At 40.0% G+C, this 13,381-nt stretch overlaps 1 protein-coding gene across 4 annotated transcripts in view; it reads right to left on the bottom strand.

Moving 5' to 3' along the window:
* Positions 1–13,381, bottom strand: part of MYO18A (myosin XVIIIA) — a 410,894-nt gene that overhangs the window by 182,099 nt on the left and 215,414 nt on the right. For all 4 annotated transcript variants that reach the window (XM_073565477.1, XM_073565478.1, XM_073565479.1 and 1 more), the window contains 2 exons: positions 7,313–7,505; positions 3,978–4,064 (listed from right to left, as the gene is read on the bottom strand). In XM_073565477.1, the coding sequence (XP_073421578.1) occupies positions 3,978–4,064; positions 7,313–7,505 (280 nt within the window). The remainder of the gene's footprint in view (positions 1–3,977; positions 4,065–7,312; positions 7,506–13,381) is intronic.

Here is a 13,381-nt window from a genome sequence, read left to right as displayed (position 1 = left end):
TTTGGGTTAGGAAGCCAAAACAGATCTTGGGTGCTAATTAGGGATGAGCGAGTATACTCATTGCTCGGGTGGTCTACGAGTATTTTGGCGTGCTCGGAGATTTAGATGTCATCGTCTCAGCTGCATGATTTGCGACTGCTAGACAGCTTGAATACATATGTGGAATGCCTGTTTGTTAGGGAATTCCCACATGTATTCAGCCTGTCTACAAGTCGCAAATCATGCAGCTGAGAAGACGAAATCTAAATCTACGAGCACGACAAAATACTCGGAGACCACCCGAGCAACGAGTATACTCGTTCATCACTAGTGCTAATGATGCTACTGCTAATTTTCCTTTTGTTCAAATTTTTTTCACCTCTAGGAATTTTGCACTCTGGGCAAATTTGAATATTTTTATTAGAATTTCGCCATTGGGTTGTTGGAAATCGACATTTTTTCTAAAAGGCTCAATGATAAGTCTTTCATATATATTTTTAAGGCTACATTACACATGAAGATGGCAGTCCTAGCAGCACATACTTGAACACGTTTAACAAAATAAATATATTACGGCAAGTTTGTCTTTGATCTTTAAATGACCCAATATGTTCACCGAGGCTGTTGTGCAGGCAATCTACAGGAAACCTCCGCATCTTCCAGATCTGTTCAGAGCAGGTCACCGATACTCTTCTGAGCAATGAAGAAATAAAGTGTTTCCCCTTGAAGAAAGATGCCATATTTGGAAGCTTTCCTAACACTCTCCTCTCATTAGAAGATTTATCTGCAGGCTGCCTGAGAATGAAAGAAGTTTACCTGACCCAGCTAATCTCCCCCGAGAACCGGCATTTCGGAGAGCTTGTCTTCCGGTGTCCTTGCGAAGGTGCATTTAAAACAAACTCGCTCTTTCCATCGCTATTGTTTTTTGCTTTAACAAGGGTTCAGACGCCTCTTTATTTAGAGGCCTGATGGAATAAATACCATATAAATTAAATATAACGGAGGAGATGAATCATTTATGAAGCCACAACAGGCTCTCCTGGGTGAAAAAGCTTTACTGCTCCCTGCCTCTACCTTGGCTGCAGAACCTGCCAGATCTGAGCATATGGGTATTTATGAACTGCTTTGAAATGCGGCTTCGTAAGAGCTTCAGCCACAGACATTTATTGTCAACGTTTTTATGAGTCATGCGGCTGCTGTCACATTCTATTAAACTTTGCAAGTATTTCTGTTACTTTTCCTATTAATGTGGATCTTAAGTTAAGCAAAGCAGTCAAAGGAAGGAAGAAATAAAAAGGGGATGAGAAAAAAAAAAAAAAATCATTCTCTAGAGCATCTCTCCAAGTCAGAAAAAAACCCACTCACTGCCACTTTATGCCTAATAAATTTAAAAGCCGCGTTTGATTGGATCAAAAAGCATTTGACGGGATAATGCTTAGAAAGTGGCAGAAGTGTATATTACTCCACTCTGATTGTCATCAGCTATACAGTTGAAAGTATGGCTTCTATTTATAATGATGCACAGGAATCGTAAAGGAATATGGAAATGCAGGCATAAAACCGAGGTTTGTTAAAAAGAAAAAATATATATATTTATATTACTTTCAGCTGAAAAATGAGGACTTCTACAGTTTAATGCTGTAAAAATGTTATGTTGTATGAATATCTTCCTTTTTATATTCAAATGTTGAAAATCTGAACCAATCAAACCCCCTTTGACATGTTGTAAATGGAATATGTCAGCAAGTTTTTGCTATGTAATCCAACAGCAGCACAATTTAGGAGCAGATACCTTGATTTCAGCCAAGTGTCAGTTTACTGGGTGCAGCAGTTGGGATACAATCACAGTTTTCTCTGCTGCAGATCTAGCAGAGCTCACAGAGCTCAGAATGCTGAGCCCTGTATAACTCCGCCCACACCACCGACTGGCAGAATTCTATTTACACTGTATATTATCAGAAAGCTGCCAAACAGTGATGGGGCATGGTTGGACCAGGAGGCAAGTGACACCTAGTCCTGCAGCGATAATCTTCTGCTGATAAAATACTGATTGTATTGAAACACGTCATGTGACCTAGTTGGACTCAGACTCCTACAACACGGTGCTCTAAGATTACATAGTAAAGAAAAAAACCAAAAAAAAAAAAGATTTTCTTTGACACAATCAACATGTAGTGTTCTCAACAATAGTAAGGATATTACCTAGTACTTACTAGATTATAAAAGGAAAAAAGTGTATGATCTCTGTGACCCACACAATTGACAAAAATGGGAAGACAAACAATCTTTAGTCAGATATATAGACTTTTGGTTATGGGAAATACACCCTCTTAGAGCAAATCATTTGTCTTGGAGTTTTTTCGGTTGATGATGTGGCAAGTGATCATCATCGGCAGGGAACAAACAAAAAAAAAAAAAAAAAACACCACGAGTGATGATTTCAAATGTCAGGAAACATTCATTGGTTGGGTATCGGTTGCAATGAATTGTCCCAGCCTACCGTTTATTTTGGGGATACTTGGCTATTTTGGATTTTCTGTACAGTGCCAGCACAGCTCATGACATTTTAGGAAACCTCATGCACATGTAATTATCTGCTTCGCAAATTGACAAAAGCCACAGGTTTAAGATCCACAGTATGTCAACTGTTGCTGCGGATATAGTTGCGAGAGTCACCCTTTGCCATGCTAAGGTGAAATATTTTGCTTCCCCGCACCTCTTTCGCAAAATCTGCAGTGGTAAATATCGCTGCGGGTATCAATAAGAGCACTGCTGCCGCAGGTCCACAGTAGATACGTTCCATGGGAAGTAGCCTTGGGTTCTCTCCTTGGAGCAAGTGCTGTATAGACTATGAAAACTGCCTCATCAGAGAAGAAGAGGACTAGAACTCTAGCGTCATATATTGAAAGTAGAAATCCTAAAAGTCAATATCGACCCTTTTCACATGGCTTAGGATAAAAGCTAAACCAGAATCCCAATTTGCAGACACAGTGTGTCGGAGTGCTGCCCCTCATCAGTGCAAAGTGTGACATCTTTTTTGGCTGGGTTTAGCGGTGTCTGGCCAGGATCCACTTGAGTTCTAGTCCTTATCTCTTAAGAGGCAATTTGCATACTTAATTTCCCAGAGGACCATTGCATAGCTTAATAGCCTCCACACATTGGAATTCCAAGCTTGGCATGCCACTCTCCACAAGGAGAAATATTAGCAAAGCAAGGTGACTATTGAATGCCCTATTGTTGCTTTGAGTTTACATCAGCAAGACAGCTTGTAAAAAATGACTACATATCAGCGCACTTCTTGCTGCAACAGATAAAAGGTGATTTTAAAGAAAAACGTTGCTGGAAGAGAAAAATAAGTTCCCCAACCTTGAGGAGAGTATCACTACTTTAAGCTGTCATGAGCATGGGCCGCATAAATCTGGCACCATAAACGACAATATTTGGCAACTACTACAATAGATCTAGTAAGCGACCCATTTTACTCTACTTTTTGCTGCCCTCAGAGGGCAGTGTAATGGTTTTATGTAACTGGTTAAAGGAATTTTTAAGATTTTAAAGTTGCTTTTTTCCATAGGCTAGCATTAATAAATGGAGCTGGAACTTGCCTTACCCTGCTCCGGTGATTGTCTATAGGCTGCAGCGGTGACGACGCGACTACAGCACCCATCACCTCTGCAGCCAATCATTTTGAAAGCAGAAACCCCATAATAATCTATATAAACCCCATATAATCTATATAATAATCTATATAAACACACATATTACAAATTCACAACAAGTTATAAAAGAACTTCTTCCTGGCACGGACAATAAAAAGCCACTTACCCTCTGTACCGACTCCTCTTTCAATACATTTGTATGAAACACAGACTATGCAATGACTTTGTCTTTTGACACTAACACTTCTTACAGGACAATGATGTATATGTAACACTGCAGATCATGAATGATGGCTCTGACATTGCCTTATGACTTACGGCATCCCTTGCCTTGCTTACCAGTGTTTGATGCGAAGCTTGGTCTACAGCAGCTACTGAGCCAGATGTACTGGACTCAATCTCATCTAAAGCAAGCTCTATATTCTCCTAGAGGGGACAGATGAATGATTAGTATACATGAGACTAAGATTGAAGTTATGACATCATTAGAGATCAGTGAGCTAATTAGATGTGAGAATTACATAAGGGTGCATTGGGTATCGCTGCGCTCCCATACGTGCTATAAAGCCTCACACATCAACTCCAAAATGTCAGATCCAACACGCATCCAATCTGACAATGCTCCCAAGGAAATTAACAATTTGTATATAATATGTGATCCTAATGGCACATATAAAAGGACCAAGAGGAGTAAGAATAGTAAAGTTATAATATAATAAAATGAAACATAATAAATAATGGCAATACAGCAAGCTAAGATCCAACTTGCTAAAAGCAATAACATTAAGGTGATTCTTCTGAATAATGCATCGGCAGAGGCGCCGAGTCAATCTAGGAGCAATGCGGAGGCAATTATAACAAGAGAGTTTGGAAGGCAGTTAATAACTGCTGCAGGAACCCCTTACACCGGATCACTCAACCAATTAGGTTTAATTTAAGGTTCAGCTATTGCAGCACATCTATCAGACAGAATAAGAAACGATGACTACATAAGATCATCATTAATGGCTAAACTAATGAGGAATCATTGAAAGTGAAATGCAAGGAAAAAAAAACAAAAAACTTAGAAATATGAGAAAGGAGGAACTGGATGTTATGCACTGTACACAGGGGAGCTACAGTTAAAATGCTAAACACTAGTTGTAGGAGAATGTAAAAAAAAAAAAAAAGAAAAGAAACCACGGCTGTCCAAAAAACATTGCCACTGCGATCCATAGTCTGTATGTAGTTATGATGCACAGCTCCATTCTCTAAGATGCCACTGAGCTGCAAATCCAGAATCCTCCCATAGGCATCAGTGGCAGTTTTTCAAGTAGGACCACTTTTTTTTTTTTTAATCTCATCCAAAAAAAAAATTCAAGCTTCACTCAAATCTCTCATCAACTTCCAAAATTAAAAGGGGTTTTCCCAAAATTACAAGTTAGCCCCTATCCATAGTATGGCTCAGCGATTCCGAGAGCAGGCCTTTGCAGTTCTGTCTTGATGGAGCAGAGAGGAACGTGCTTGACCTCCTCTATGTTCATTGTCTATGGGACTGCCACAAATAGCCAAGTGCTGTACTCCGATTTCTCTGGTAGATCTTTAGACAATGAATGCCGAGAATGTGCACTTCCCTTTATTCAAGACAGGGCTCTACAGGGCACATCCTCCTGTTACAGAGCCTCGCTCTCAGTGGTTAGACACCCCCCCTCAAAAAAAAAAAAAAATTAACATGCTGTCCCCTATCCTAAGGGTACAGAATAACTTGCGATATTGGAAAACCCCCTTTAATTGCAGCCAGACCTCAGATGGCATACATATGAAAAGTATCGGTTAAAGCAATGATTTGCAAGACTTGGGAAAGCCAAATATCCTTGCTAAAAAGTAGTAGATACATTAGAGATACAAGTAAGTGACCTAGGAGCCAATACCTGTAACCCATTGATACAGATTTTATAAAACAGTCTTAAAATTAGCTAAATATTAGACTAGATGCACCAACTTTATCACTGGCTCATGCTTCATAAATTTGGCACATCTTTAGTTCAACTTTACACCTCCCATTCTGGTAGGCTTTCTTTAAACAAGTTTTTTTTTGTTAATTTGGCATATATTAGGCAACACCTATCTTATCCTGTTGAGCCACACTTCTTGTTGGATGAAGGCAAAAAAAAAAGAAAGCTAAAAAGGAGTTGTCCATTATCTGGACAACCCCTTCCTAAATGCTGTAGTCCCACGAGTAAAGTAAAGCGCCTTATACTCAGCTCCTGCACAGGGGCCATTTCTGCAATGTCAGCACCGGGCCACCTGGGGCTCACGTAACATTGTTATGCTATGTGATCACTGTAGTCAATACACGGCCACTGACTGACGGCTTTGCTCACACTTTTCTCTTAAATCAGAGTTTCACCAAAGCAAAGAAACAGATTAACGGCCTCTGATTTGTTGTAGTGTTCACATGGCATAACAATGTCACATGAGCACCAGAAGCCTGGCGCCCACATCGTGGGTGTGGAAGAGGAGTATAAGGTATTTTTATTTTACAAGGGGCACTACAGCATTAAAAAGGCTTTGTCCAAATAGTGGACAACCCTTTAAAAGGGAATCTGTCAGTTGAATCAACTCTCTTAAGGAGTCTATATGGACATGCAGGTCATAGGAAGATGGACAAAGTGATACCTCGATATCTGATGTCTTATTCCGGAGAAATTCATGTTTTTCTTATATTTAGATTTGATGTTCAGGGTCGGACACAGATCTCCCTGAGAATCTGCCTCCAGAGCTTAATTTATATGAAAAGGGGCGTTACCAGTGTGAGACATGTAACTAACACAGAACAGAAGAACTGAACTTTGTCTACTTACAAACACACTTGCTGCAGCTCTCACAGCTCTGCTATATTTCAACCAAGTCTGCGTGTGAGACAGAAGCTGAGAGGAAACTGCAGATGTGTTAGTTATAACCATATATCAGTGAGATAAGGGGAGCAGAAAGCAGCCATTACACATCACAATCCTTTTATTAAAGTTCATCTCTGGAGGCAGATTCTCGGGGACATCCATGTCCGGCCCATAGCCCTGAACAGCTCATTTATATATAAGAAAAACATGAAATTCTCTGGAATAAGACTTCACATTCCAGATATCAAGGTATCATTCTATTCAGCTTTCTATGACCTACAGGTCCAAATAGACGGCTTAGAAGGGTTCGTCCTGCTGACAGACTGATTCCCCTTAAGAATGTAGGGCACGGCACATGCACCAGAATTTTGGCACATTCTAAATAGTAAATCTGCCCCAATGTGGGTTTTTCTTTGCAATTTACCATTCATGATAGAAAAGAAAGAAAGAATGTAGCACTATGTAAAATGAGCAATAAATCTAATGTACTTTTACAACGTGTCACTGTCATATTGTGTTGTGAGGCTGGGACTACCTGTCGGATAAGTCTCACCCATCTGACAAACTAAAAAATGTGTGACTTTACATGAAGGTCAAATACAATTTTCACAAAGGGTGTCATAGGAGAATAAAATAAATTACATATGAATTTCATAGAATCAGCCCCATGCAAATTCGAGAATTCTTCATTCACATGCACTAGGATGACCTTTAGTTTGATATATAGCATCCAGTATGGGATGAGCCTAAATTGTGACTTGGGTTCAGTGGGTTCCACACATGCGACGCCAATACCTCTTTGTATCTCTCAAGTTCCTGCGCAAAAGTCTTCTCATGGAACAGGGCTTGTAATCTCTCCTGTGCATAGTTGTGACAAAGCTCCTCAAAAGTAGCACCACGTCCCTGTTTTACCAGATCTGGGTTCTGAAAGCCTGGGGTGTCCACGATCATAATGGAGCACAGGGAATGCTGGCTGGATTTCAAGGCTCTGCCAAAGCAAGAAAGAAAACACAACGGTCCAGAATTACAGGCAAAATTACAGAAAAAGGATAATGTCGCGTGTGAAACGTTCTCAAGCTGGCACGCAGCCACGGAGGATTTCAGCAGCTCATTTCGGGAAGAATAATAAGAATTAGCTTCGGCATATTCACTTACGCCTGCTATCAGCTACAATATTAATAGCAACAAGCGAACGTAGGAAAAAAAATAAATAAATTAAAAAAGTTAAAAAAAAAAAAGAGACAAGTCAGAGTTTTGTATATCTATAATAAACTGGGCAAATGGATGGCGCTTTACACAAAGTACACTTTCTGTGCCAGCTAGTAAAAGCCTCATCCAGTATTTAAACCGCACATATAAAAGATTGGAAGCACGGCTATGAACATAAGAACATAAATAACTTTTAGCGAGTGCAGCAGAGTAATGTTACCCTATGCACTGCAGAAGAACCCTACCATCATGAATCTCTCCGTGATGAGCTCTAGAGCAGGGAATCCTCCGCGCCCGCTCACATACAGAGCTATAAAGTGATTTATACGTGCCCAGCGAGCTCTGATTAACCACTACAGATAGAGGGCAATGCATTCTCATGTGTGTCCTCGCGCATTCATCACACCACACAGGTTTACAGTCTTCAGCCTCTAAACTGCTCAAGTGGCGGTGTCATTACCTGGTGGTCATTACCCACTCACAACGTGGAGAGGTTTGTTTTTTTTTTTTTCTTATAAAAGCACTGCAGGTGAAATAAAAGCAGGCAGCCCAATGGAATGAAATACAATTACTGGTTCTATTGTGGGTTTACATGTTGAGGTTAAGTAAAGTAGTCAGGCTATACAGTATATTCTGTATGGGTTTAATATATAATCAACAAATGTGTAAAAATCCTATGGATAAAGAAGCAGTGGCTAACAGACTCATAAAATGTAGCCTGAGGCTTACAACCCAACTCTAGTAAAAAAAAAAAAAAAAAGATAGAATAAAATGGGGGTAATAAATCAGTCCTTAGAAAGATGTGGTAATACCGAATAAAAAAAATACATCCACAGAGCACCCCCATGTCAATGGCTTAGTCCACAAATTATTTTTCACAAAGCACAGTAAATGTACACTTATTATTAATAAATAGGCTAAGCCCAACATAATATTTCTTTCTGGTACGTGTCTTTTTTCATCTAGCTTTACATAGCTGCATGGGCGGTTTTATCATTACACTGCTAAAGCCACATTTACCAGCAGCCCCCTGCTTCTTCTCAGTGCTGCAGAACCCTCCCCCCTCCACTCCTGAGTGTTTAATGATGAGCCCCACCTCTCTAAGTTGGCGGCTTAGATTAGCTTAACGATATGTCAAATATCTGTGGGGGATGCAGCTAAATGCAAAATTCACTATTCTGCCAGCCCAATTTTATGCTCTGCAATATACATCAATATAGCTGCCTGTGTGTTTTTAAATCATTGTTCTGTTAGCAGACTCCCTCGATGCATATGGCAGAGGATTACCTTCTGCTGTATGCATCAACAGAGGAATTTGTAGTTTCACTGATGTGTCTCCTACAGGCATTAAATACTCTGTTGAGCTTAATTATTACCAGGATGGGAGACCATATACCAATAAAAATGCCCGCCACCCGGGCGTAGAACGGGTTCATAACTAACTAGTAAACATCATATTTAGCTTATATGATGGTGCCTATAAAACAACCAGTATTGGCAGTCACAATTTCACTGGTTCTGGCTGAAAGCATAGTGAAAACCAAAATAACACCTGGTGGATACCTGTCAAAATATTGATGGAGTATGTTGGTTTTTCATTCAGTAAATTACAGTCTGACACACTGAGAATGTTGGCAAACAACCAGCTCATTGACGAGACCATCTACTGTAAAACCATATTTGGATAATCGTAAAAGCAAATTGGGCAATTTCCACTAAACAAACCAGTTTCATATCTTTGATTATAAAAAAAAAACAAAAAAAAAAACAACATTTAATACTGGCCCACTCTGTCCTCTTATTCATAATTATGACAACAACTATAATTCTGATCCAACCATATTGCCTAACAGGAGAGAGAATGTGAAGGAGACGGGCACGGTCTGTGAACAGAAGCGCATCCTTCCTTCAGTCTGAGCGCGCACCGTAACTTATACTCAAGTGAGAAATAAATCACCGGCTTGATGGTTGACAGCAACACAATCCATTTAAAGAGTGAACATGAACAACAGTGACTGGGCCACAACTCTCTTGATCACAAGACAGGTGCCCTTTACTTAGCAGAATGTTAGAAGACTTTTCTATGTAAAAGACATGTGAGAAACGCCCAGGAAAGTCATTATATCATCACTATTAATCTGGGCGCACAATTTAAGCATCATCATTATTACTATTATTATTATTATTATTATTAACTATTTCAATTGTACACAAGACAGAAATAAAGCTTTGTGCACCAGGTAGTCGCTGACCACTAGGGTAATAGCCCTAGTCCCTATGCACCTTCACCTAGAAGGAATGGCATAAGACTGCTACAGCCAACCACTGTCCATTTGGTTGGAACGGAGTCTACAAAGGCTGGAGGGGAACCTAGTCAGGGTGGGAAGAAAAACAGCGTGGGAAGAAAAGCAGCGTGGGATTGGTAAACGAAGTAGACAAATAAAACCGCATTGATTTCACGAATCTCTGACAGGGCGAGAAAACACTCACCTCATCCTCCAGCATTTGTGTCCAGGTCAAAGTAGCTTTCAGTGTATGCCATTTTTTGTTATTTTAAAATCCAGAAATGAAGGATAATTTTATTTAGTACTCGATTTTTATAGCTGACAAGTGGGCGTGGCTCAAAGGATCTTCTGGAGGCGTGGATCCAGGTTGCTTTGATTAATTACAGTGTAAGCCACACCCACTTGTTTAAAAAAAAAATTCTAAATAAAAATGTCAAATTTTAAAAGTACAAAAAAACAGAACACTCAGAAGAGCAGCGGGAATAACATGAGAGCAAAAACTAACTGGCCACTCTGTACATGGTGACAGGTCCTCTTTACATAATTTTATCAATGAAAACACCATAATTTAAATCCATGATGTCAAGAGAGTATAAATAAAAAGTACAATTTTGGGGGGGGGGGGGTAATGGCAATGAGCCCTCTTGTTCAGAACATATGCTGCCCATATGGTGGGGCTGTACCTGGATTGAATTCTTCATAGGTCCATCTCCTTAGAGAACACACACAATTAGGGACACAATTATCAGACCCCAATATTCTGAAGCGTGTGCAAGTTGCTAGATTTGTCATGCTGTGACTTTACGTGATTAGATTAGGGAAAGAGGCCTTGAACTGTCTATAGAACTGGGACCCCAACTATCCCTACTCCCAAAGGCACCTCTAAAAGGTGAGGAGGTTTGGGCTACCAATCTTACAGTTGTTATTTTGTTATACCCTAAGCTGCCCCCCTCCCCGTTCCGAGGACGCCTGGGACAGAAACGCTAGCGTATCAACACGTAAGACAGACAGGGATAACAGAAAGCAACAAACATACAAAAACACTCACTAAAAGGTAGAGAGGCATGTACCAACCAAATGGAAATAGGTCAAGGACAATGAGCAAAGCATTACTATCTCCAGTAGCAACAACAATCTCCAATTCAGCACAGCGACTCCAAAGAGCAAGGAAGTAAAACTTTCACTGGCATGGAAGAGAAGGTCTGACCAGATTTCATAGGAGGAGGAAATGACCAGGTCAGGAACAGCTGTGAGATGGAGCTGCAAATTTCTAACCAGCCTAGAAAGGTCATTAACCTCTTCAGCACCAAAGGAAATGAAATCCATTTAATAAGAAACACAAACACAATGGCTAAATGGAAGATCTTCGATTCAAAATACGAAGTGATTTTCTGACCCCAGATCTCCCAGGTGGACGTGACCCACTCGTGAAATATGATAGACAATTTGGGGTAGATTTATTTATGCAGCTACACCAAATTTCTGGAGTAAAAAAGTTGCAAATTTAATAATAAAATAATATGAGACTTCAACTTTTTCCGATGCTCATACCACGTTTCTAAAAAGTGAACAGAATTTTGTTGAGCAAATTATAGCACAAATTTTATTATGGGTGGCGTATGTATGATTTTCTGGTTCACGCACAGATAGCGAAGTGCCTACCTTATTTATTAAAAGGAACTCGCTTAATAAATCGGGCGGATCCATGCCAGGCTTCATATATCTACCCCCAATATTGTATATTCTAGTATATACTAATGAAATCCTTACTAGGCCTCAAGGTCAGCCATTGACCTATCACAACAGACACAGGGCTTTTATTTGATAGATGAGGTGTGGAAATACCCTCTTGTCGGTCACATTCAGTCATATTACTGAACATGCCTGTTCCCAATTGCCCCTGAATTTTCCTTACTATTAAAAGGCAGCAAAATGACACACATTTCTTTGTTTTACAACCAGCTTTTATGCGCTCATATCTGGGACCAAGAATTATTACAGTCATTCAGCATCACTGAAACTATGGGACCGTATACCTTAAATAACCACTAAAGCCAAATGGAAGCGGAATAAGTCTGGGCGAGCGCAGTGAGATCCGGCTCCCGATACAAATGATCTGCACACAGTATAGATGATTGATGAGCATTGCAGCCTCGGTAAGTATCAGTGATGCTGGAGGGAATCTGCTTGGGCTCCATACTATCAAAGGATGGCAGGAAAGGTTTGTGGATGGTTTCGGCGCTTGCCGTCAGTTAATGAGACGTATATCCCAGGATATAAAACAAAATGGTGGCTTATTCTACGCGTTTCAAACTACAAATGACTTCACAAGGAAAGACCACAAGTATACAGCAAAAAAAGCAAAGCTATCGTTTAACCCCTTTCTGCCATATGACGTACTATCCCGTCCATGTGCCCTGGGACTTAATTCCCATGGACAGGATAGTACGTCATCCTCGATCAGCTGTGCTTCCGGTCCGGGGGGGGGGGGGGGGGGGGGGGCTTAGAGCGCCGCTGATCGCAGCTGGGTGTCAGCTGATTATCACAGCTGACACCCGGCACTATGTGCCAGGGGCAGTCACAGACCGCCCCCGGCACACTGCAATCAAACATGAGCCTGAGAGCAGGCACTGAGAAAGCCCCCTGCAGTGCCTGTCAGATTGCTGATCTGACACTTTACAGTAATGTCCCACATTGGAAAAATATAATAAAGTAAAAAAAAAATCATGTGTAAAAATATTTAAAAATTTCCTAAATAAAAAAAAATTCCCTAATAAATCTTTCTGTAACCCCTTCATGACCCAGCCTATTTTGACCTTAATGACCTGGCCATTTTTTGCATTTCTGACCAGTGTCCCTTTATGAGGTAATAACTCAGGAACGCTTCAACAGATCCTAGCGCTTCTGAGATTGTTTTTTCATGACATATTGGGCTTCATGTTAGTGGTAAATTTAGGTCGATAATTTTTGCATTTATTTGTGAAAAAAATGGAAATTTAGTAAAAATTTTGAAAATTTCACAAATTTCAAAATTTGAATTTTTATTCTGTTAAACCAGAGAGTTATGTGACACAAAATAGTTAATAAATAACATTTCCCACATGTCTACTTTATATCAGCACAATTTTGGAATCAAAATTTTTTTTTGTTAGGAAGTTATAAGGGTTAAAATTTAACCAGCGATTTCTCACTTTTACAACAAAATTTACAAAACCATTTTTTTTTTAGGGACCACCTCACATTTGCAGTTATTTTGAGGGATCTATATGGCAGAAAATACCCAAAAGTGACACCATTCTAAAAACTGCACCCCTCAAGGTACTCAAAACCACATTCAAGAAGTTTATTAACCCTCCAGGTGCTTCACAGG

Source organism: Dendrobates tinctorius, unplaced genomic scaffold, assembly GCF_039654945.1.
Source record: "Dendrobates tinctorius isolate UK_male_01 unplaced genomic scaffold, ASM3965494v1 ptg000016l, whole genome shotgun sequence".
Classification (NCBI taxonomy): Eukaryota; Metazoa; Chordata; class Amphibia; order Anura; family Dendrobatidae; genus Dendrobates; species Dendrobates tinctorius.
This window is presented reverse-complemented; position numbering and strand designations above follow the sequence as displayed.